The sequence below is a fragment of the Salmo salar genome, chromosome 29 (assembly GCF_965601325.2).
Source record: "Salmo salar chromosome 29, fSalSal1, whole genome shotgun sequence".
Lineage (NCBI taxonomy): Eukaryota > Metazoa > Chordata > Actinopteri > Salmoniformes > Salmonidae > Salmo > Salmo salar.
Window position 1 is genome coordinate 14322875 of NC_138319.1, and position 24310 is coordinate 14347184.

Genomic DNA, 24310 nt, shown 5'->3' on the forward strand with positions numbered 1-24310 from the left:
TCCGGTCAAAAGAAGTGCACTACACGGAGAAGAGGGAGCCACTTGGGAGGCACACATGTTCCAACACACTATCAGATGAAAAACACAGCAGGTTTCTAACGTAGAGACACAGTGGAGGGCATGCTCTTCAAAATCTGTCAGAAGCATGCTAGCACTTACTCTTCTAGACTTGAGTCCAGACGAGCAGCGAGTAGAGGGAAATAGAGAGAGAGAGAGAGAGAGAGAGAGAGTGTGTGAAAGAAGCCACCGAGGTGTAGTTGTGAGTGATAGAGCGCCTGCCCGCATAGAGTGTAGGTGTTAGTGTAGTACGGTAGATACGAGTGAGTGAGTGATTGCGTGAGTGACAACATTTGTGTCTGGGCGTTATAAACCAGAGGGATGTTCGGTGTGGATCGTCGGCGCCGTCCCAAATGGCACCCTGTTCCCTAGATGGTGCACCACTTTCGCCCGTAGGGCTAGGGTCAAAACGAGTGCCCTATGTAAGGAATAGGGTGCCATTTTTGGGACACAGCCAGATAGTTGGAGCTGTGTTGACACAGCGGGCCAGTCCCTCTCACTTAGGCTCTGCTCACTATTATACAGTAGCAACATGCAAAACACAGTGAGCAGCTAGCATGGAGTTTGGGACTGAGTGAGAAACGTAATGGATGTGTTTGGCAGGGGTGACCAGTGAGTGCTTAGAAAGAGGTTAGGGTAGGTTAGTTAAAACAAATGAGCCTTCATTAGCCCTTTATCTCAATATCAAACCTTTTTGGGTAACAGTTAAGTACCTTACTGTGATTGTTTTCAATAAAAAATGGTCAAAAATAAACTAAAATAGCTTCTTAGCAAAGAGCAATTTCTCAAGCAAGAATTTTGCTAGGACTGTCTGGGAGGGGTCTGAGTGGGGAGTGAAAAACTAAAAACTAGCCGTTATTGGCAGAGAGGTTTGAAACACCCTTTCTTATTGGCCTATTAACTAATTGAGGCCTGCCTGATGATGTCACCAGGCAGGCCAAAACTCCATCCCACCAAAACAGGCAGTCTTTTCAAACAGCTCTCACACTAAAAGGGCATTATCATCATTTTCACAATTTCAAAGTATTATTTCAAGATCATAATGCGGAAATATAAATAAAACACAGGAAAATCCCGTTTTTGACTGCACTGGACTTTTAAGACAGTAAGTTGCTCTCCACTAAGCAGCCAGTGAGGCACAACACTGGTTACCAGCCAAGGCCTACTAAACACCGGCTACCAGCATGGTACAGCACTGGGTACTCACTCTGCACTACAGGAGACTAGCTAGTAGCTACACCCTCTAAGGGTGAAAGGTTAGGACTGAGGAGTCTACTGCTGCGGTCTGATTTTCCACCAAATGATTTTCCACCAAACATTGATTTGGTGCGCGCATGGTTGGAGGGAGTTTCCACTATTTTCCCTATTTCCTTATTTGTCAACTCTGGCTTTGGCCCACTTGGCCCAATTAGGACTAGATTGTCCAGGTTCTGCCTACCTCCTTCTGGTCCAGCTGAAGGGATGACTTAATCAGGTCTCTGAGAGCAGTCAGCTGTTTTTTCTCCTCGTCCTGGGTCTGCTTTATCTGAGATGGACATACACAGGGTGAGATAAGACATAACAAACGAACACATTCACACACACTCACTCACTCAATTACTCAATCACTCACTCAATCAGTCTAGACAACATGTCAGACTGCAGAGCAGCAGTAAATCAGATGGAGAGAAGCCTGTGGGTGGGTATTTACATTGTAGAGGTCAGCAGCCAGCTTCTCAATGTACTGCTTCAGCTTATCCGCCGTCTTCAAGCCATCTTGGAAGAAGCTGCAAGAGATTACAGGGCGGATATTAGAATTCCACGGAGATTTTCACTTTAATTCCAACGAAAGTGAGACGAAAGGGCAGTCATTTGGTGGAGCGTCTTTTACATCATTTCGAAATGTCAAGTGTCCAAGACTTATATGGCCATTAGGAAGGTCAAAATGAATAGAGGGGTGACTGAGAATGAGACTGATGCAGTTGGATATGTATAATGTATAGCCCTGCTTGGCCCCTCTGGCTTTTGGCATAGAGATCTCTCTCCTGTCTCTCTCTGGCAGTGTCCAGAGTGGAATGCTAAGCACTTCCTGTCATCCATTATGGATCCGCCAGTGCCAGTGGCATCTACCTGAATGCAGCATCCTCTCGTCTCCACTAACAACCTTCTATCCCCCTCTCTCTCCACCCCCCTCTCTCGCCGTCTCTCTCCTACCCTCCAGGTACCCATCACCTCTCTCAGCCCACTCATCCTACTGAAACTCAGTTTTCTACTGAAATGTTCTTTTCCAAATCGCTCTATAAGGCACGTCTCTACACTGTGATAGTCATAGTTTTGGGTTGAGTAGACAACCAGAAAACTGCATTGTTTTGTTGCCCCAATGTTATGACACAACCACCTAGCAGCATTGAGGCTGTCAGGCCTGTCGGTGACACAGCGTTGGGCTCAGTCCCTGGCACAGGGGGGGAGCCCATTATTTACCCACAAACCCCCACGGCTGTCACATCGCATCGTCATGAAGGGTCATGCATATTTATGAGAGCTAAATATTACTCCCTACCCAAGACCGGTGAATCATGCATCACCATCACCCCATTCAAGAGAGCGGGATGGATGGAGGGAGGGGGGTTGAGAGGGAGAGAGACGAAGAGAGAGAGAGAGAAAGAGCAATCACAGAGAGAATTATATACAATGCCTTTGGAAAGTATTCGAACCCATTGATTTTTCCACATTTTGCTACGTTACAGACTTATTCTAAAATGGATTAAATACCCCATAACGAGAAAATGAAAACAGGTTTTTAGAAATGTTTGCAAATGTATTTTTTTTATTAAAAAAAATACAGAAATACCTTAATATTTACATAAGTATTCAGACCCTTTGCTATGAGACTGGAAATTGAGCTCAGGTGCATCTTGTTTGCATTGATCATCCTTGAGATGTTTCTGCAACTTGACTGGAGTCCACCTGTGGTAAATTCAATTAATTGGACATGATTTGGAAAGGAACACACCAGTCTATATAAGGTCCAACAGTTGACAGTGCATGTCAGAGTAAAAACCAAGCTATGAGGTCGAATGAATTGTCTGTAGAGCTCCGAGACAGGGTTGTGTCGAGGCACAGATCTGGGGAAAGGTACAAAAACATTTCTGCAGCATTGAAGGTCCCCAAGAACACAGTGGCCTCCATCATTCTTAAATGGAAGAAGTTTGTAACCACCAAGACTCCTCCTAGAGCTGGCCGCCCGGCCAAACTGAGCAATCGGGGGAGAAGGGCCTTGGTCAGGGAGGTGACCAAGAACTCGATGGTCAATCTGATAGAGCTCCAGAGTTCCTCTGTGGAGATGGGAGAACCTTCCAGAAGGGCAACCATCTCTGTAGCACTCCACCAATCAGGACTTTATGGTAGAGTGGCCAGACGGAAGCCACTCCTCAGTAAAAGGCACATGACAGCCCTCTTAGAGTTTGCTAAAATGCACCTAACGACTCTCAGACCATGAGAAACAAGATTCTCTGGTCTGATGAAACCAAGATTGAACTCTTTGGCCTGAATGCCAAGCATCACATCTGGAGGAAACCTGGCACCATGCCTATGGTGAAGCATAGTGGTGGAAGCATCATGCTGTGGGGAAGTTTTTCAGCGGCAGGAACTGGGAGACTAGTCAGGATCGAGGGAAAGATGAACGGAGAAAAGTACAGACTGGGGAGAAGCTTCACCTTCCAATAAGACAACGACCCTAAACACACAGCCAAGACAACGCAGGTGTGGCTTCGGAAAAGGTCTCTTAATGTCCTTGAGTGGCCCAGCCAGAGCCCGGACTTGAACCCGATTGAACATCTCTGAAGAGACCTGAAAATAGCTGTGCAGCAACGCTCCCCATCCAACCTGACAGAGGTTGAGAGGATCTGCAGAGAAGAATGGGAGAAACTCCCCAAATACAGGTGTTCCAAGCTTGTAGCGTCATACCCAAGAAGACTCGAAGCTGTAATCACTGCCAAAGGTGCTTCAACAAAGTACTGAGTAAAGGGTCTGAATACTTATGTAAATGTAATATTTCAGTGTTTTATTTTTATACATTTGCAAACATTTCTAAAAAACTGTTTTTGCTTTGTAATTATGGGGTATTGTGTGTAGATTGATGAGGGATTTTTTTTTTTTTTATCCATTTTAGAATAATGCTGTAACGTAACAAAATTTGGAAAAAGTCAAGGGGTCTGAATACTTTCTGAATGCACTGTAAAGCTAGTCTTGAGAGTATACAGTGACATAATTCCCTCAAAAATGACGTGATTGCCACCAAATCAGACACATCTCAGCAGACATGATCCACACGTGTTTGGGGGACTCTTACACTATGGTAAATGAGGGCGATAATGCGGTAGTTTACTTACTTGCATTGTGCGTGGTAATACTTGATGAGGTTCTGGAGAAGGTCCACTCCCTTCTTGGTCTTGATCTCGTTGACTTTGATCAGGTACTGTAGAGAAAACAAGCGGTGGTCTGTGAAAACTGACATCAAATAGAATGCTCTGTTACATGATTTTGGAAATGCAATATGGAGTATTGCCATGCTTATACGTAGTGGTGACATATTAAACCAGGGGTGGACAATCACTAAAGGCTGAGCGGGGGCAAGGCTTTTGTTCGAGCAAAGCAGAAACACATGTGATTATACTAATCAAGTTCTTATTTGAAATCTATCATTTATTTGAAGGCTATCATTTATGAACCAGTAAATCGTCATGTTACTGCTAGGCCGGAGCAACAGTCTGCACCCAACCACACCAACCCTCTGCTGGTAGAATTGTCCGCCCCTGCATTAAACCACCATAAAAAAAATATTTGTTTGTGTAAAATATGTCTTCTGAACACTTAGGATTATTCTATCAGAATGCCCATAGGATGGAGGTTATGAGCCTCTGATCCACGATGCCAACACAGCCGAAAAAACGGCTAAACGTCACTGAAAAGAACGGCAATATACAGATGTAGGATCTTAATTTGAGCCAGTTTGAAAATAATCCTGCAGCAACAGGAAATGTGAATTATTATGTGGATTATAATTCATGGGATTTTTTGTAGGCGTTGATACGTTCTTCGTTAGGGAAAATCAAGTCTGACATTTTAAAGTGGAAATGACAAATTGTAGATGCCTTTTTAAACCCCGAAAACACTACAAGTTTGCATTTCCTAGTGTGCATTCATTCTCAGCAACAAAAGAGTGATCAAATTAAGATCCTACTTCTGTAAAATATCATGAGTAAATTGTGTTTGAAATTGATAACTAGAATTGTGTTTTTCCTTTATTTTTCAGAAATCACCACGGCCTCCAAATTAGCAAATTCCTCTGACAAATTCATGCCCGATGAACAAATGAATAAAACATCATCTTAATCTGAGTTTATCCCACGGCGTACCAATCTAGAACAGCTTGTGAAGAATCACTGCTAAGCACCATTTTCAGCACCGCACACAGAGGACATTTAAATCTATTCCAGAATGCCCTTCTAAGGCACCTCCTGTCCCCCCAAAGCTTCTCTGCTGCATTTCTCACCATGTGATCCTCTGTGTGTGTGTGTATGTGTGTGTGTGTGTGTGTGTGTGTGTGTGTGTGTGCTCCCCTGAAACCAAACACACAGTCACACACATATTGTTTTGTCTGTCTGAGTGTGTGAGACTCAGAGATGATCCACTTTTTGTCTGCGGTGTCTGCGCTGTGGGGTGGGTTTAGTGTGTGTTGTGAAATGCCTGTTGGTGCCTGTGTGATATGGGGCTTTGTGTGAATGGGAGAAGAGGGACGCTGCAGTAGCAGTGTCTGGTCTCAGATCAGATCGAGAACATGGCCTGCTGTGCTGAGCATCACCTGGTCCTTCCCACACTAGCAGCGGCAGCAGTGCAAAGTGGGATGGAAGATGGATTTGGTGTAACAAATGGCACCCTATACCTTATATAGTACCCTATGGGCCCTGGTCCAAAGTTGTGCACTGTGTAGGGAATAGGGTGCCACACAATGCTAGCAATGTTATCAATATATAATAATAATAATAATAATAATAATAATAATAATAATATAGGCCATTTAGCAGACGCTTTTATCCAAAGCGTTTTAATCACGCATGCATACATTTTACGTCAGTCACGCTTATAGGGTCGGGAGTTTTTCCTGTCAATATGACTTGAGCAGGAAAAACTTGGGGCCCTAGTTCTAAACTCTGGGCCCCTCTAGCGCTACACTAGAAGCAATATCAAACAATCCACAATAACAACACAGTGAATGAGATCACCCTAAAAACCCAAGAGAGACAAACCACCCGGCACCCGCTGTACACAAAAATAGAGGTGGACGGGCTGAACTCCTCCATAACTGCTCCAATTAAAATCCCACAGTGAAGCACTAAGTTAATATGGAAATTGTCAGTACTGTTATGCCAAGTGAGCAAATAATCTGCAGATAAAGAGGGAGAGAGGAGTAGGCGTTTACACCCGCCGGGAGGCAGCTCGTTGGCACAGTTGAGCGCAACGCTCGAACAGTTTGTTATTTTGCTCTGCCTTTTGTATCGGAGGATTGGAGCATAGAAATACAATATGATACTGTTTTTCGTGTCATTTTGGGGATATGTGTAACTAGGTTATAGCTTAATCATGTAGAGGACAGAGGTTGGCACGGACGCCCATTTTATGTTGTCCTCTTAGGTTTGGCTTGGGGTGGCAGGGCCCCGTCAGTGCCCAATCAGTGCCTTCTAGTCTGTGCCCAGTGCCCGCTTCTGACCTCACACATCTGGAGTTGGAAGAGACGGCGTTCCTTCTCCATCTCCTCAGCAATCTCAGCGCCGGTTATCTCTGTACGAATCATCCCGTGCTGCTTGGCATGCTCCCTCTTCTCCTTCTCGATCTTTGTACTGAAAACAGACAGACAGAGTGTTAGTGAAACCAGACAAGACAGGCAGGAAGGAAGGAAGGAAGGAAGGAAGGAAGGAAGGAAGGAAGGAAGGAAGGAAGGAAGGAAGGAAGGAAGGAAGGAAGGAAGGAAGGAAGGAAGGAAGGACAGGAAGAGAGACAGACAGTGTTTAATAAATCCATGACCTCACATTTAAATCAGATGGAATTCTCAGTATGAAAGCGAGCTTTCACAGGGCGGATCATTCCACTTAAATTATTGTTGTAATATACAGTACATCAGATCTGACATTTTAAAGACATCAAAAACAACTGTATGTCTCACACAAGCACACATCACCACATACAGTGCCTTCGGAAAGTATTCAGACAATTTACTTTTTCCACATTTTGCTACGTTACAGCCTTATTCTAAATGTATTAAATAAATAAAAATCCTCAATCTACACACAATAGCCAATCATGACAAAAAAGTTGACATTTTTGCAAATGTATAAAAATACAAATACAAAAAAAATCCTTATTTACATGTATTCATACCCTTTGAGATGAGACTCGAAATAAAGCTCAGGTGCATCCTGTTTTCATTGATCATCCTTGAGATGTTTCTACAACTTGATTGGAGTCCACCTGTGGTAAATTCAATTGATTGGACATGATTTGGAAAGACACACACACCTGTCTATAGAAGGTCAAACAGTTGACAGTGCATGTCAGAGCAAAAACCAAGCCATGAAGTCGAAGGAATTGCCAGTGGAGCTCTGAGACGGGATTATGTCAAGTCACAGATCTGGGGAAGGGTACCAAAAAATGTCAGCAGCATTGAAGGTACCAAGAACACAGTGGCCTCCATCATTCTTAAATGGGAGAAGTTTGGAACCACCAAGACTCTTCCTAGAGCTGGTCGCCCGGCCAAACTGAGGAATCGGGGGAGAATGGCCTTGGTCAGGGAGGTGACCAAGAAATCGATGGTAACTCTGACAGAGCTCTAGACTTCCTCTGTGGAGATGGGAGAACCTTCCAGAAGAACAACCATCTCTGCAGCACTCCACCATTCAGGCATTTATGGTAGAGTGGCCAGACGGAAGTCACTCCTCAGTAAAAGGCACATGACAGCCTGCTTGGATTTTGCCAAAAGGAACCTAAAGACTCACCGACCATGAGAAACAAGATTCTCTGGTCTGATGAAACCAAGATTGAACTATTTGGCCTGAATGCCAAGCGTCACGTCTGGAGGAAACCTGGCTCCATCCCTACGGTGAAGCATGGTGGTGGCAGCATCATGCTTTGGGGATGTTTTTCAGCAGCAGGGACTGGGAGACTAGTCAGGATCGAGGGAAAGATGAACGGAGAAAGGTACAGAGAGATCCTTGATGAAAACCTGTTCCAGAGCACTCAGGACCTCAGACTGGGGTGAAGGTTCACGTTCCAACAGGGCAACGACCCTAAGCACACAGCCAAGACAAGCCCAGACTTGAACCCGATTGAACATCTCTGGAGAAACCTGAAAATAGCTGTGCAGCAATGCTCCCCATCCAACCTTACAGAGCTTGAGAGGAACTGCAGAGAAGAATGGGAGAAACTCCCCAAATACAGATGTGCCAAGCTTGTAGTGTCATACCCAAGAAGACTCGAGGCTGTAATCGTTGCCAAAGGTGCTTCAAGTACTGAGTAAAGGGTATGAATTCTTATGTAAACGTGATATTTGTTTTTTTATTTATAAATTAGCAAAAGTGTATAACAACTTGTTTTTGCTATGTCATTATGTGATATTGTGTGTAGACTGATGAGGGAAAAAACAAGTAGAATAAGGCTTTAACCTAACAAAATGTGGAAAAAGTCAAGGGGTCTGAATACTTTCCGAAGGCAAACCTCAAGTGTCCCAACACAGCTATGTACAGGCACACATTTATTAACACACTTACAATTTAGCTTCATAATCCTTCCAGGCTTTGTCAAATGGCTTCTTTATATCCTGAAAGAAAAGGGGAGAACAAAGTATCAGTAATCAGTAGTAAACAGGTCAATCTGGAATCCCCACAGTACAGTGTTGACTCTGAGAATTCTCTCTCTCCAACACTGCCCCACATTGGGCAGGCACAATTACCGTATAACCATGTAACCAACGGTTATTAGAGCTGAATGATTACTGCTTTTAGAGGTCAGTTCGGTTTTGGTTCGATTAATTAAAAAAATAATTGAAAAAAAATAATCAATAACCGTTTTTGATAAAAATGAGTAAACATTAAATTCACCATGCATGAATGAATAAATGAAATTGTATTTTTGTGTCAAATCGCCAGTTGGTAACTCATCCCTTATGGGATTAAATGACCACAACAAACGTTACAATAATTCAGTGATAATTCTTCTTTCGGTGTTCTCTGCAACACACTGCATAAAGAGTGAAAAAAATGATAACAAATACAAAAATAACATGAAAATAAATACATAATAGTAAATAACAATAATTATATCCCTAGAGCAGTAAAAAAAAACATACATACATACATACATACATAAATACATACAGAAAACTGAAACAGAAGGCATTTGAAACCAGTCTGGCACAAAGAGAAGATTAATGTGGGAGACAAGCCTATACACAATCTATGTACACACGTACCACATAGAAGCTAAATATTTTTTATAATTTAATTATAGGTAGTTTTCTTTTATTCCAGGCTTTATCTAAATATTCCGCAAACAAAAATACACAATGGACAAAAAAAAGGGTTTCCTCATCGCTCAGCTACATAATGCCAGGGTATATCTGGTGGGCTCTCTGGAATAAGAGCAAGCGTATATCGTGGTAGAAAGGGCAACAGAGGATAAAATGAGTTTGTCTATTTCTTCGAGGTCAAAATAGTTACATAGTCTTTCCTCTTCCATTTCACCACAATAGTGACCTGTTTCAATACGCAGAGGCAATATCCCTGATCTTACCCATTTCAATACGCAGGGGCAATATCCCTGACCTTACCTATTTCAATACGCAGGGGCAATATCCCTGATCTTACCTATTTCAATACGCAGGGGCAATATCCCTGACCTTGCCTGTTACAATACGCAGGGGCAATATCCCTGATCTTACCTATTTCAATACGCAGGGGCAATATCCCTGATCTTACCCATTTCAATACGCAGGGGCAATATCCCTGATCTTACCCGTTTCAATACGTGGGGGCAATATCCCTGATCTTACCTGTTACAATACGCAGGGGCAATATCCCTGATCTTACCCGTTTCAATACGCAGGGGCAATATCCCTGATCTTACCCGTTTCAATACGCAGGGGCAATATCCCTAATCTTACCTGCGCACAGTGGTGTAAAGTACTTAAGTAAAAATACTGTGAAGTACTACTTAAGTAGTTTTCTTTCGGGTATCTGTACTTCACTATTTATATTTTGGACTTTTACTTCACTACATTCCTAAAGAAAAGAATCTACTTTTTACTCCATACATTTTACCTGACACCCAAAAGTAGTCATTACATGGTGAATGCTTAGCAGGACAGGAAAATGGTCCAATTCACACACTTATCAAGAGAACATGTGGTCATCCCTACTGCCTCTGATCTGGCAGACCCACTAAATACATCATTTGCAAATTATGTTGATTGTACCCCTGGCTACTCGTACATTTTAAAAACAAGTAAATGGTGCCGTCTGCTTTGCTTAATATAAGGAATTTGAAATGACTTATACTTTTACTTTTGATACGTATATTTTAGTAATTACATTTACTTTTATACTTAAATATATTTAGAACCAAATACTTGGTTGTACCAACCAAAGACTTTTACTCAAGTAGTATTTTACTGGGTGACTTTTACTTTAGTAACTTTCTATTAGGGTATCTATACTTTTACTCAAGTATGACAATTGGGTACTTTTCCACCACTGCCTGTGCCCATAGTGTCACGACTTCCGCCGAAGTCGGTCCCTCTCCTTGTTCGTTCGGCGGTCGACGTCACCGGTCTTTTAGCCATCGCCAATCCACTTTTCATTTTCCATTTGTTTTGTCTTTGTTTTCTACACACCTGGTTTCTACTCCCCAATTACATGTTCATTATTTAACCCTCTGTTTCCCACATGTTTAGTGTGCGTGTTTATTGATTTGTTCTTGGCGGAACTTGTCGGCTGGTTATGTTTGCCGGGTTATGCATTTACACCCGTTATTTTCGAGTTAACGGTATTTCTCCGCACTTTGAGTATTGTCTGTATACTGGTGCTGTCGTGGAATTAAATACCTTGTACACTCATTTCTGCTCTCCTGCGCCTGATTCACTGCACCAGTTAACCACCGCCTGACAGAAACACGCACCACGGAATGGAGTCAGCAGGAGCAGGTGCCCTGGTATTAGGGGTTGACACATAGCGATCTCTTGTTTTAGGTAGGTTGTACATAATATATCTCTCACACACAAATTCACCCTGACTCAAACAAAAGGTTCTCAATTTGGGTTTATGATTAAATCTCCTCCACCCGTTTAAAAATTTTTAAATATCTATGACTCCCTTCATTTGGTTTTCATAGATGTTCACAGTCAGACTGTCACAATAGGTCAGACATTTCAGTTGCCCATAGATAGATCCCACTGAACAACTTAACTGGCTATTCATTATGTGGGTTGAATTCTGTAACGACACAGAATAAAACAATTAATTAAAAGTCCCATGATGGTTGTGACTGCCCACGACTACTTATAACTTATTAACCAGTTATTCACATTACTTTAATTGAATAAAATATTTTAGTTGTTGTGTATATTACATTTGATGACTATTTCATTCCAAATCATCTCATCTCTATAGAGCTTCTGCCTATGCTGTCTGACAAAAATCACTATTATAGTAGTTCTTCAAAGTAAATAAGACATACTTTTATGACCGCTGAATACCAACTATCAATCACTTAGATCATGTCTTTTCAGGTACAGATACCTCACATAGAAACTGCTCTCTATATATATCCCCTCTTGATTGCGCATTCTTCCATCTCTTACGTAGCAAGGCGTATAAGAAACACAGACCGGACAAGTTTAGCCACGCAATGGATTATGGTAATTGTAGTTAGATTAGAGCAGAAAACGTAATAATTATATAGAACATTGGCCTGTTGGAAACTACAACTCAATGTGCAACGTACGCATTGAGCTCACAGGAAGAAAAAAAAAAAAATACTATTTAAAAAAATTATTGAACCTAAATCGGCCAATTAGTTGGTTAAAAAAACCTATTTCAGTTAATCACTCAGCCCTAACGGTTACGGATGAAGACTGTCATGAAAATAAAACAACTGTCATAACCGTCTTGTGTGTGTGTGTGTGTGTGTGTGTGTGTGTGTGTGTGTGTGTGTGTGTGTGTGTGTGTGTGTGTGTGTGTGTGTGTGTGTGTGTGTGTGTGTGTGTGTGTGTGTGGAATTAACAGCTGACTGAAAACGGGAAGGCCGGGCATTAACATGGACTCTTAACAACGTGATGAAACTTTGCGGCTCCTCGCTGAAAGAAGCAAGGCGTTGTAGCAAACGAGCAAACAAACCTCTAACCCTGGCAGTTTGACTGGTAAACTCATGGGTACACTCGCAATGGCTACCCGGTATTGGGATACAATAATTCCCATCGTAATGTCAAATGTTCTTTCAAATGATCTTAACTCATGGAATGTATTGTTTTGTAATGTGAAGCAAAACAGACAGGGTTGACTTAGACTCAAAGGACATTTGACAACATGTAAACTATAATTCCTCTCCCAATCTTGATTGAAAACAAACATTTGCACAATGACCACTTGTTGTGTCTCAAATTCATCGTTACAGTTGTTGGTTAGCTAGCTTGCAAATGTTTTGCCATATTAGCATAGACATGACAAGAGTCAAAACACCATAAAACAAGACATGGTATCAATAACAAAATAAAAATAGCTAAAATGAGCCACGCCACATGTTAGTTTCTCATCGTTGTTGCTAGCTGTCAGACTGTCCAGAATCATAACAACACACGGACTTCTGCCCCACCGACGAGCGCGCATCGTTTTCGTGATGTTGTCAGCTAGCCCGTCTATTGATGGGTACACTTCCTGTTTTTTCTTGCTCTGCTCATATGTGTACACTCGCAAATGGCCGCCAGTCCACTCACTATGCCATCATTGACGTGAATGGAGACGCCCATTCTATTTCTATAGCAGCACATGCAGTCAGGAACGGAGGAGAGGAGAAATGTACGTCAAATATTCAAAGGATTATTAAGGTTATTACAGTGACCGTTTTGGCTGGCCAATAACCGTCATTCCAAAATCCCACGACTGTTACAGCTCTAGCGCCTCTCTGCCACTGCAGCCAAGGCCTCAGGCTCACAATTTACGTTCTGGAGCCCACTACCACGCCCACTCCATGTTTCCAATGTTTCCAACCTCACGGGTTCATGACCCGTTTATTCGTGGCGCTCGCCTTCAGGCACAACACAAGGACACTGTTTACCCCACAAAGATTTACAGTGTGATCTTTTAAACAGTCCGGCCCACTCGTTCTCCCTCCCCCTCTCCATTTCTCTATCTTTCACACACACACTCTCTCTCACACTCTCTAAAACACACACACAGATGAATGGACAGATCTGCTGAGTGGGCTCCCTCTTCTCTTCCCATCATGCCTCAGTGCTAGGCCCTCCCCTAGGGGGTCAGGCAGAGAGAGAGGGAGTGAGGAAACAAGGGAGAAGAGGAGGTTACTGTAAATCGTACCCCTTTCACGCCTTTCAGGTCCCCCTTCAGCAGCGAGTCCAGGGTGAAGATCACATTATGGCTCAGGCTCTGGAGCTGAAGAGAGAGAGAGAGAGAGAGAGAGAGAGAGAGAGAGAGAGAGAGAGAGAGAGAGAGATATACAGTGACTTGGTCAGCAGGGCAAGAGTCAAGCAGCTACTGCTTCAGCTTTCAGCTGGCGTACATCAACACTTACTGACGACCCAGTATTATCTTCAGTCTAAGGGTGAACTCAATCTCGGCTATTTAGGGACCACTGAAAGCATTTTCGACTCTTAAAATGTGCTAAGCTATTAGCTATTTAGGAATCAGCCAAAGTCATTTGCTTACTCTAACCAAATAGATTAATGCCAGTAATTATTCCTGAGTATTTATTCCATTTGGGTCTGTGATGGCCAGGGCCAAGTTCCATTGAGATCCGTGGCTCCGGTCATGGAAACAAACATCACTTAATGTCCACTTAAGTGCCTCTGTTGCAAAGGCCCAATGTCCAAATCAATCACCTACTTAATGGCCGCTGCTCTGGTATTAGAGCTGGCCTCGGGTCTGTCTGCCTACTGCTCGCTACTTTTACAGACTAACGGGGTGATCTGTTTCCTCTCACACTGCGCTCCAGAGAGAGGCACCTTTTTTAAGGGTGGTAAATACCACAAACTAGTATCAGCATATGAACAGTTCACTCCATAAACGAGAGAGAGAAAACGAGAAAACGAGAGAGAACGAGAAAACGAGAGAGAACGAGAAAACGGAGAGAGAGACGAGAACGGGGAGAGAACGAGACGAGAGAGAGACGAGAACGGGAGAGAGAACGGAGAGAGAGAGACGAACGGGAGAGAGAACGATACGAGAGAGAGAGACGGGGAACGAGAGAGAGAGAGAACGAGAAAGAGAGAGAACGGAGAGAGAGAGAACGGAACGAGAGAGAGAGAGACGAGAAAACGGAGAGAGAGAGACGAGAACGGGGGACGGAAAACGAGAGAGAGACGAGAACGGAGAGAGAACGAGAACGGGAGAGACGGACGGGGAGAGAGAACGGCAGAGAGAGAGAACGGAGAGACGAGAGAGAACGGGGGGACGAGAGAGAGAGAACGAGAGAGAGCAGAGAGATGCAGAGAGAGAGAGAAATGTCTGCCAGACTAATACAATGTCAACAGCTGGCTGCGCCAATGACCTTCAACCTCTGTAGATAACCAATGACAATGTATAATTCCGTGACAGGTTCCTGTGAGGGAGTTCATAACATCAAGACTCTGACCAACAGCAGTAGTAGTGCACACTGACCATCAGCCCAACCTGGGCAGCAGTTATGGAAACCGAAGGATATATTTAATAAACACTGAACTGACAACTGTGTCTGAAAATAGATCAGTGGGCATCTGTGCTTGGTCATGCATGTTGGTGGCCTTGCTTGCCAGTGTTCTAGGTGAGCGAGAATTTAGACCTACCTAGACCACACACATACACTAAACGGTTGATACACGAGAACGTATAAAAGGCAAATGTACGTCTTCGAAATATCTCCTCCACATAAGTGCGTCTGTACGATAAAGCGAGAGATGGGGAGAGAGGAAGGGAGAGAGAACAATATATGTTTGACTTTGCGTCGCTATAAGGGTTGTCGAGAGTTGCTTGTCCTTTCAACACGATTACAGGCAATATGTATACAACCTCCCCAGGCAGTGCCAACAAGTGGCTGATTTAATAAGAGGGTTCCAGGGGAGCTCTCTCTCTCCACACACACACACACACACGCACACGCACACGCACACGCAACAGTAGTCTGCAGCGGTTCAGTGTATTTATGGAGTCTAATCTCACTGCCAGACACACAGGAAGAGAGCAGGGGACAGCAGCTTCTTCCAACAACAACCACTCACACACACAGAATTCCAACAGGACTCATTTTTCAGCAGAAACGTCAGGGGAAATCTATGGCAGCGCGATAAGAGCAGACACTAAACGCCTGATCCAGCAGCAGTCAGCCATATTGGGATGATCGCAATGGCGCTTTAGTCTTTTACTTCCAAGAAATAACTTGATAAGAGGGGGCCGATTCAGCGGAATTCTAGAACGTTTGCGGATGCCTCTCCAATGAATCCAAACAAGTCACACAAGCCCAAGTCAAGCCTGCTCCCAAGATAGACAAAAACACAGGCGCCCTCCTTCAAAAGGACACCTTTTTGCCAAGTACATTGTGAACATTGTGGAATTCACCGGCCAATAACGACTGATCCGTCAATCCTGTGCATCTCACCAGGTTCTTGAGCAGGGTCGACAGCTCCTTGGTCAGGGTGGAGAACTTGACGAAAGCTGTTCCCAGGTCAGGGTTTTCTTGGCTGATGAAGTTGCTGCCAAACTTATCCAGAGCCTGGGCATAGTTCTCCTCATTCTGGACGTGGTCTAGTGGAGACAGAGGGAGAACCAGGGTTAGCATTCGGTTCAACGACAAGGAGGGGGTGGCGCTAGGCTCTAACGTCCCCTATTCCCTTTATAGAGCACAACTTTACCATCAGGGCCCATAATGCTCTGGTCAAACGTAAGTGCACTGTATAGGGAATAGGGTGCCATTTGGAAAACCCCCACGGAGTGGTGATCGTGGTCAAGCATGGAAAGGTTGACATTGGCCATCTGGTTACAAATGCAACAGCTCCGCGTGCCGTCGAATCACTTTTGCCATTTTTATCAGATTGCCAGATTGTCGGGCTCAACATGTAGGGGTGAGGGGTGAATCGTGTTAACTGGGTGTAGGTGAATGGGTTGCAGAGGAGCACTGATAGACTGCCATTTCATTAGGAAAAATGTATTGATGCATGACGCAATGGGGTCAGACTCCCATTTGTCGTTTTAGGAGAACAGTGCCATCAGGGTCTGTGTTTCTCAGTGCCTTGTGTGTGCAAGGCTGCTTTCCCCATCATTGCTGCTTTCCCCATCATTGAAACAGTAGCACCCATCTGTACTTATCATTAAGGCACTAGGCAGAAACCGAGCATCTGGACAGCGACTGGGTTTGAACTGTATCCAGTCTCCGACAGGAGACCTGAGAGAGAGGTCAGGTGAGAAGAGGTCCAGAAACCCCCTATTCAAGGCCCTAAAACCTACAAATGAACTGACTTTATGTGGATAGAAGTTTGAAACTCTGAAATATTGAGATTCATAAGAGGGCATAATTATTCACCCAGACAAGTCTATTTATAGATAATAGCTTTTCAATGTCTTACACAAGCACATCCTTCCTCAAAATCCTCTCTGGGATTGGAACCCGTAACCCTCTGGTTAACGAGCCTAGAAAACTGACAGAGCTTTCTCTCACCTTGGCCTGAGCTGTAGATCGCCTTGACCGATTTCTTCACCTTCTGCAGTGCAGTCCTGTCCTGATCCAAAGCCTGTGAACACATAACGAGCGAGAGAGAGGGTTGTCAAGGACTTAGAGTAGCATCACAGACTGGACTTTTGTAACTAAAAGAGAACATTGTTATACTGTAAATGTTAGTAATTTCTGAGTATGAGGCTAACTCACTGAACCCCTATGAGTTATTTACAGTGCTTGCATAAAAACGGGCATAACAACGTACCAAATGCTAAAAAAGCACCAGTTGACCTAAATACGGCATTCAAAATGGCCACCGGAATTCCAAACGGTTAGATTCAGTAGCATCATTAGGACAGTACTGCCCGAGGTGGAGCAGCTGTGTCTTACAATGCATCTCAAATCTAAAATCAAATTTATTTATAAAGCCCTTCTTACAGCAGCAGATATCTCAAAGTGCTGTACAGAAACCCAGCCTAAAACCCCAAACAGCAATCAACATCTCTTCTCCACTCTTCTGTGTTTCACAAATGGAGAGAAAAACCATGACAACTTGCTATTCCGCTTGTCCTGCTATCCTGTTGGTGTTTAAACATCTATAAAAATCGTACAAATCTAGATCTTAAAACGCATTCACACGAGCGCACACATTTAGTATCTGTCCGAGGTTAAGATCACTGCCTTAGATTTACGTATTGATAAAATACGGGGGAACCCCAAAAAGCTCTGCTGTACCTTGAGTAATGAAGTTCCTAGCACTCATTTACATATTTCCTTGATTATGATCTGTACTAGCACAGTGATAGAATCAAAGGCAGATGTTTGTTTACAGCCGGGCGGCCATGTTGTGTTTAGTGCTGCCTGGCCTGGCCCGCGCTGCGTCCCAAATGGCACCCCATTCCCTTCATAGTGCACATCTTTGACCGGACTCCTACGGGCCCTGGTTCAAAAGTAGTGCACCGCACAGTGTAGGGAGTAGGGCGCCATTCGGGAGGCAGCCTGCGATACCGACCTCCAGATCCTCTCACTGCACAAGAGCGTGCAATTAAGAGACCGCTGATGTCATGCTTTTATCGCCGCAGAGGGCAGAGCTACTCTGAAACTCTGTTCTCGGCTCGCAGCACTACTAACGCCTACATGGACATGTGTTTGTTATCAAAATCTCTGAGAAGAATTGTGTGCAGAATCTCTGTGCGGAGCGAACGTTGAGTGAATTGTGTTTTTCAATGCAGGGGTTTCTGTATCATTCGCCATAGAGCCAGATTAATCGACTGGGAGGTTGGATCTCCCAAAACAAATGCTCAGTTTAATAGGATTTGATAGCATCACAAACAGTACTTTCACACACACACCACACACACCACACACACATCATCAATGAAAGCGCTTACGGTATTCTATCCTTCAGATTCCAAATGTTTCATTTTCCACATACTATACATGTGGATTTTATATTATTCCTGATTCACAGTAAATCAAGGTATATTTATTTTATTTTCCTCTTTCTCTGAGGTAAAAAAAACGATCCATATTTCACTCATTAAAACGGAAACTCACAGAACCATTACATTGCCACATTCACTTATGGAGAAGATAAACACCAACATAAATACATTACTTTAGGACCGGAGGGAAGGCACGATACAACGTTGGTGGAGCTCATTAAATTTCATGCATTTTAATTAAGCCCGGCCTCAGTTGGCTCCCGGACAGTTTAACGTGGCTCTTCCCCAATTACGGCTGCAGCAGTGCATGGCCCTGGGGCCCTCTCTCCCAGGGCACTGTGCTTTGATCTCTCTCTCTCTCTCGCTCTCGCTCTCTAACGCAGGAGCCCGACCTGGCACAAGTGCATATATCATTGCCTACATACCAATACTCACCTACAGTAAGCGATCTTAAAGTTCAGTGTGGTCCTATCTAGACTAGAATGTAAAAGGAGTATGCGATGTGTACGCGCGAAGAAGGAAACCCTGTAGAGAGTGATCTTGGTACGATCAACACCCCTTTCATAAACCTGAGCCTATACTATCCAACCCATTTGTTTGGCTCTCGCAGTACTCCATTGTCTACAATATAGCAAACATCCTGTTTACCCCTAAGTCTCTCTTCCTCTTAGTGAAATACCAAATCATCATAATACTGCAGACCAAGGTCACCGACAAGGTCATAGACACCATGGTGGACCCCCTGACACCCTAATCCATGAATGATTATTCAGGGAAGCAGTGGAGTGAGATGACTTCTCCGGAGAGAACAAAGGCAAGGCGGGCAGCAGCAGGCAGACCGCCTCTCTAATGGTGTTATAGGGGGAAAGAGAGAGAGAGAGGGAGACACGCACAGACAGACAGAGAGACAGAGAGAGAGAGAAAGAGAGAGAGAGAGAGCGAGGAGCAGCTGGCACCCCCGCCAAAGTTCACCCATAATCCTCTCTGTGTCTGCTTTGTCCTAATTAAATATTCCGCTTTGATATGAACATGATTTTACATTAATACGGAACATGCTACGTCGACTTGACGTTACAGGGGCAGGGATGTCGGATGATGTGTGTGTTGGGTACCCAGGGTCCTTGCGACTGCAGGATTAGGGTTTTTTAGAGGCATTTGTCCTATAGCGCCAGCATCAGTTATCCCACAGAGCGAACCACAGTGTTCATTGATGCCATTTATAATTGACGATGAAGCGACATACAGTATGTGTCGGCCGTATGGATTTCAGTTACGACTGAACAAGGTCAATCATCAAATGACATTACTGCCATACAAAATAGCTAGGCCTACATATTCATCACAGCAGTACAGACATTTGAGATGCTTTCAGGACATTTCACGACCGATATCCACACACTCATTCCACAGTTGTAGGTTTGCTGTAAAATATGCGAGCAAGTGTCAAAGAGGAGAAACGCTAGATGTGTAGGAGGGAAGGAGATTTGGCTTTTAGCATTCAGCTCAGTCTCCAAGGGACAAAATAGTTAAATGGAACACAGCTCACTTGGCACAGAGTCCTCTGCACCCCCTGGCAACCAGTAAGAATGCATCTCAACTCTTGCAAGAATGCCTCACAAAGCCTGCAAACTATTCAATATAGTCAATGCTTTGTTCTGATCGACCAACGGCCAATGTTAAGCTCTGACACAGCCTAGTGTGATTGGTGAGTGTGTGGGCCAATGAGTGCAGATCTACATCTGAATACTCAACTCAAAACAAGAGTTGGAGGATCGAGATGTATTATACCTAATTTTCTAAAAGGGATCCTACAGCAGCTCAAAGTACATGGTCCTGTGCAGATTCCTCTGTGAAATGCCTATGACCATGAAAGTCCATTTTGTGCTGCAGTGAAATCCAACAAGTCAGTATCAGCAGGCTGTTAAAGCGCCAGTATGACCTCGCAGGGACAAGAACCCAACCCAAAGCGGTCAAGGACCCAGCAGGGAGAGGTCAGAGGTGAAGGACACTGGTCACTGGGACTGCGCGTGATGGGACACAGAAGGATAGAGATGCTGCAGCTTCAACACTTCCTGGAGTTCCTGCCTTATCCTCCCAGTGCAGAGCAGACCTGGCATTTCCCCTCCAGCCCTCCTTCCACAGGAAACAGGAAGCAGCAGGCCTGACTCACTGAGCAGCCACCATGTCCTGGTCTGGTCTCTCTCTTAGTTATGACCAATGTTCCCTCTAAGCGGCACACATGAGCAGGCGCGCAGCTCCTCTGGGACTGCTGCGCAGAAGAAATATCAGCCTGCACAGAGAAGCACGAGATTGAACTTCACTCAACTTTCTGGAGTTTTCCCCTTTAGTTAACACTATCAACGTTTCCCTTTACTGTGGGAATTGTGACCGAATCAACGCAATATTAGACACTTTCAATGCAACATACAAACTATGCAAGACATTTTGTTGTAGGTAGAAGGCAACGGAGTAGGATTCTATTGCATTGACACTCACGACTCAGCCCGTACTCGAACACAGACCAGTGCGGCATAACCAATCAGAGCTTCAGTAGGCCTTTATGCAAATAGACCGTTGCCATATATGGATATGTGCCATTCACTTTGAACTGGACTGTGTTTACAACATGAGCGGTCGTGAGGAGATACACTTGTTTTGAGATCAAAGCGAGAGCTGCATGTAGCCACGTGTGCACATTTAGTTCATATCCTTTGGTTGTTAGTGAGTTATTAGCCCAGTTAAAAAGAATTTGTTGTCAGCAATATGGGAGTGATTGCTTCCTACAAGAGCACAAAACATGTACATTTCTAGACATCTTTGAAAAGTGAGCCAGGTAAAGAGTACTTTTTGGTCTTAGAGGGGCAGTGTTGTATTTTGAGACAGGCTTGAATAAGCTAAGCAGCAAATAGGTGGAGGGTATAGGAATAATAATGCATTTTATTTTGTAAAGTGGTTTCTTGCATCAAACAACACGACAACATTTTGAGTCACCTCCTTGGGTGAAGGACAAGTGGATAAACAGGTTAATGTCAAGCCCTGTATGTTTGTTTTTTTATAAGTCTCATGGCATGTAGGCTACATTGAACACCACACACATTATCTGCTACTGTAGGTTGGTATGATAGAACAGCTATTTCCATGTCAAAATCTTATGGGATGTATTTTCTTCATTATTATTTATGGTAGGCCACTCTGGTAGGCCTATATTATGACCAAATAGCCACAGTAGACGACTACTTAAAGCTGTATCATAAAGCAGGTACACCCTCAGTGTTCACAGTAAACCTGTGCCGGAAGTTACACAGATTTTCACAACATTCAAGTTAGCTCTCAGCAGACCAGAAATTTGCTCAGTGCAGAAAAAAAGGGAACATTGGTTATGACACCATGGTATTTCACTGACAACTTAAAAACCATGTTTTCCTTGAGAGAGAAACAAAAAATAAAGGATATTTTTGTTAATTTACTGTGAAATTTGTGGATGACACATTTCTCTGTCAATTGGTATTCCTCGCTTAGTTCATAAAATGCGTCTCCCTTTAACCTCAACTTCCTCCTTTTCCCAGAGGTCCAAGATCAGTCACACGTACACAGACAGTAGTGCGATTGCCATGGAGATGGGATTGAGCTGCCTCGCACATCAGCTCAACATTCTTAATTCTGTAGATTCTGGGAAGTTTCTCTAGTCTAACCAGTTCCCTGTCTGTCTGTCTGTCTGTCTGTCTGTCTGTCTGTCTGTCTGTCTGTCTGTCTGTCTGTCTGTCTGTCTGTCTGTCTGTCTGTCTGTCTGTCTGTCTGTCTGTCTGTCTGTCTGTCTGTCTGTCTGTCTGTGTCTGTCTGTGTCCGTCTGTCTGTGTCCGTCTGTCTGTCTGTGTCTGTCTGTCTGTCTGTGTCTGTCTGTCTGTCTGTCGTGAGAATCAGATCTGCCAGTGTACTGTTCTCTTTCTCAGACCCAGTGAGTAGGTCATGACAGACTGCTTGGGCGTTAGGTTGGGCCAGTAACCAAAAGGTCGCTGGTTGGAATCCCTCAGCTGACAAGGTGAAAAATCTGTCAATTTGCCCTTGAGCAAGGCACTTAACCCTCATTGCTCCTGTAAGTCGCTCTGGATATGAGCATCTGCTAATTGGCTTCAAGGTGGCGGCCCAACACAGTACTTTACAAATGATTTGCCACTTGTCTCACAAGAAGCTGAATTGATTATGTATGCTGATGACTGAACACTCCAGACATCAGCACCTACACCCAGCGTGAGTTCACTGAGACTCTTAGCAAGGAGTTACAGTCAGTGTCAGAATGGGTAATTAACAATCAACGGGTCTTAAATACATCTAAAACCAAAAGCATTTTATTCGGTTCAAAGCCTCCGTCTTAGACCTCAACGTCAACTGGAGCCGTACATAAAGGGTGTGACCGTTGATCAAGTTGAAGAAGCTGAACTGCCAGGAGTAACTTTGGATGGTCAGCTATCATGTTCAAGATGGGGAGAGGTATGTCTGCTATATAAAAGACGTTCTGCATTTTGGACACAAAGATCAACTATATAAGGCTTTGATCTCATCCCATCTTGATTACTGTCCGGTAATACGGTCAGGTGCAGCAAAGAAAAACCCAGAAAAGCTGCAGCTGGTTCAAAACAAAGCAGCACGCCTTGGCCTTAACTGCACACACAGAACTAACATCAACGACATGGATGACAGTCTTTCATGTTTGAGGGTTGAGGGGAAATTGACTACTTCTTTTTAAGAAACACTTGTGTGTTGAAAATGTCTCACCACTTGTGTAATCTTCAAATGAAATCCCAATGGTCTCGAACTTGGAATTTCATTTAAAGTCATTGTCATATACGGCAGAGCACCCAGCTATTAAAGCGAGATCGTGCACCTGTTACCCATGCCACAACACTTGTATAATCTATTTTCATTCACTTCAAACAGACATACATACCACACTATGGGTACCTTCACGGTACACAAACCAAAAACATATTTAATGCGTCGCTCAGTTATGTATAGAACCATGTCATCGTGAAATGCTCTGCCACCAGAGGTTACTCTGGCAAAAAGCTTTAGCTTTAAAAAACAACAAAAAAAGCACAGCGCCTCTCCTCTTTCTGAAGATCTAATGTATAAAAATATGAATATGTACAGTTGAAGTCGAAAGTTTACATACACTTAGGTTGGAGTCATTAAAACTAATTTTTCAACCACTCCACAAATTTCTTGTTATCAAACTATAGTTTTGGCAAGTCGGTTAGGACATCTACTTTGTGCATGACACAAGTAATGTTTCCAACAATTGTTTACAGACAGATTATTTCACTGTATCACAATTCCAGTGGGTCAGAAGTTTACATACACTAAGTTGACTGTGCCTTTAAACAGCTTGGAAAATTCCAGAAAATCATGGCTTTAGAAGCTTCTGATAGGCTAATTGACATCATATGAGTCAATTGGAGGTGTACCTGTGGATGTATTTCAAGGCCTACCTTCAAACTCAGTGACTCTTTGCTTGACATCATGGGAAAATCAAAAGAAATCAGCCAAGACCTCCACAAGAAAATTGGTAGACCTCCACAAGTCTGGTTCATCCTTGGGAGCAATTTCCAAACGGTCATCTGTACAAACAATAGTACACAAGTATAAACACCATGGGACCACGCAGCCGTCATAACCGCTCAGGATTGAGACGCGTTCTGTCTCCTAGAGATGAACGTACTTTGGTGTGAAAAGTGCAAATCAATACCAGAACAACAGCAAAAGGACCTTGTGAAGATGCTGGAGGAAACAGGTAAAAAAGTATCTATATCCACAGTAAAACGAGTCATATATCGACATAACTTGAAAGGCCGCTCAGCAAGGAAGAA

The 24310-nt window shown here is 43.7% G+C and overlaps 1 protein-coding gene across 6 annotated transcripts in view; it reads right to left on the reverse strand.

Annotated features, from left to right (window-relative positions):
• Nucleotides 1-24310, reverse strand: part of LOC106590164 (arf-GAP with SH3 domain, ANK repeat and PH domain-containing protein 1) — a 72281-nt gene that overhangs the window by 29775 nt on the left and 18196 nt on the right. For all 6 annotated transcript variants that reach the window (XM_014180835.3, XM_014180831.3, XM_082970676.1 and 3 more), the window contains 8 exons: nt 17005-17077; nt 15949-16094; nt 13677-13751; nt 8859-8908; nt 6806-6935; nt 4428-4513; nt 1748-1823; nt 1496-1582 (listed from right to left, as the gene is read on the reverse strand). In XM_014180835.3, the coding sequence (XP_014036310.2) occupies nt 1496-1582; nt 1748-1823; nt 4428-4513; nt 6806-6935; nt 8859-8908; nt 13677-13751; nt 15949-16094; nt 17005-17077 (723 nt within the window). The remainder of the gene's footprint in view (nt 1-1495; nt 1583-1747; nt 1824-4427; nt 4514-6805; nt 6936-8858; nt 8909-13676; nt 13752-15948; nt 16095-17004; nt 17078-24310) is intronic.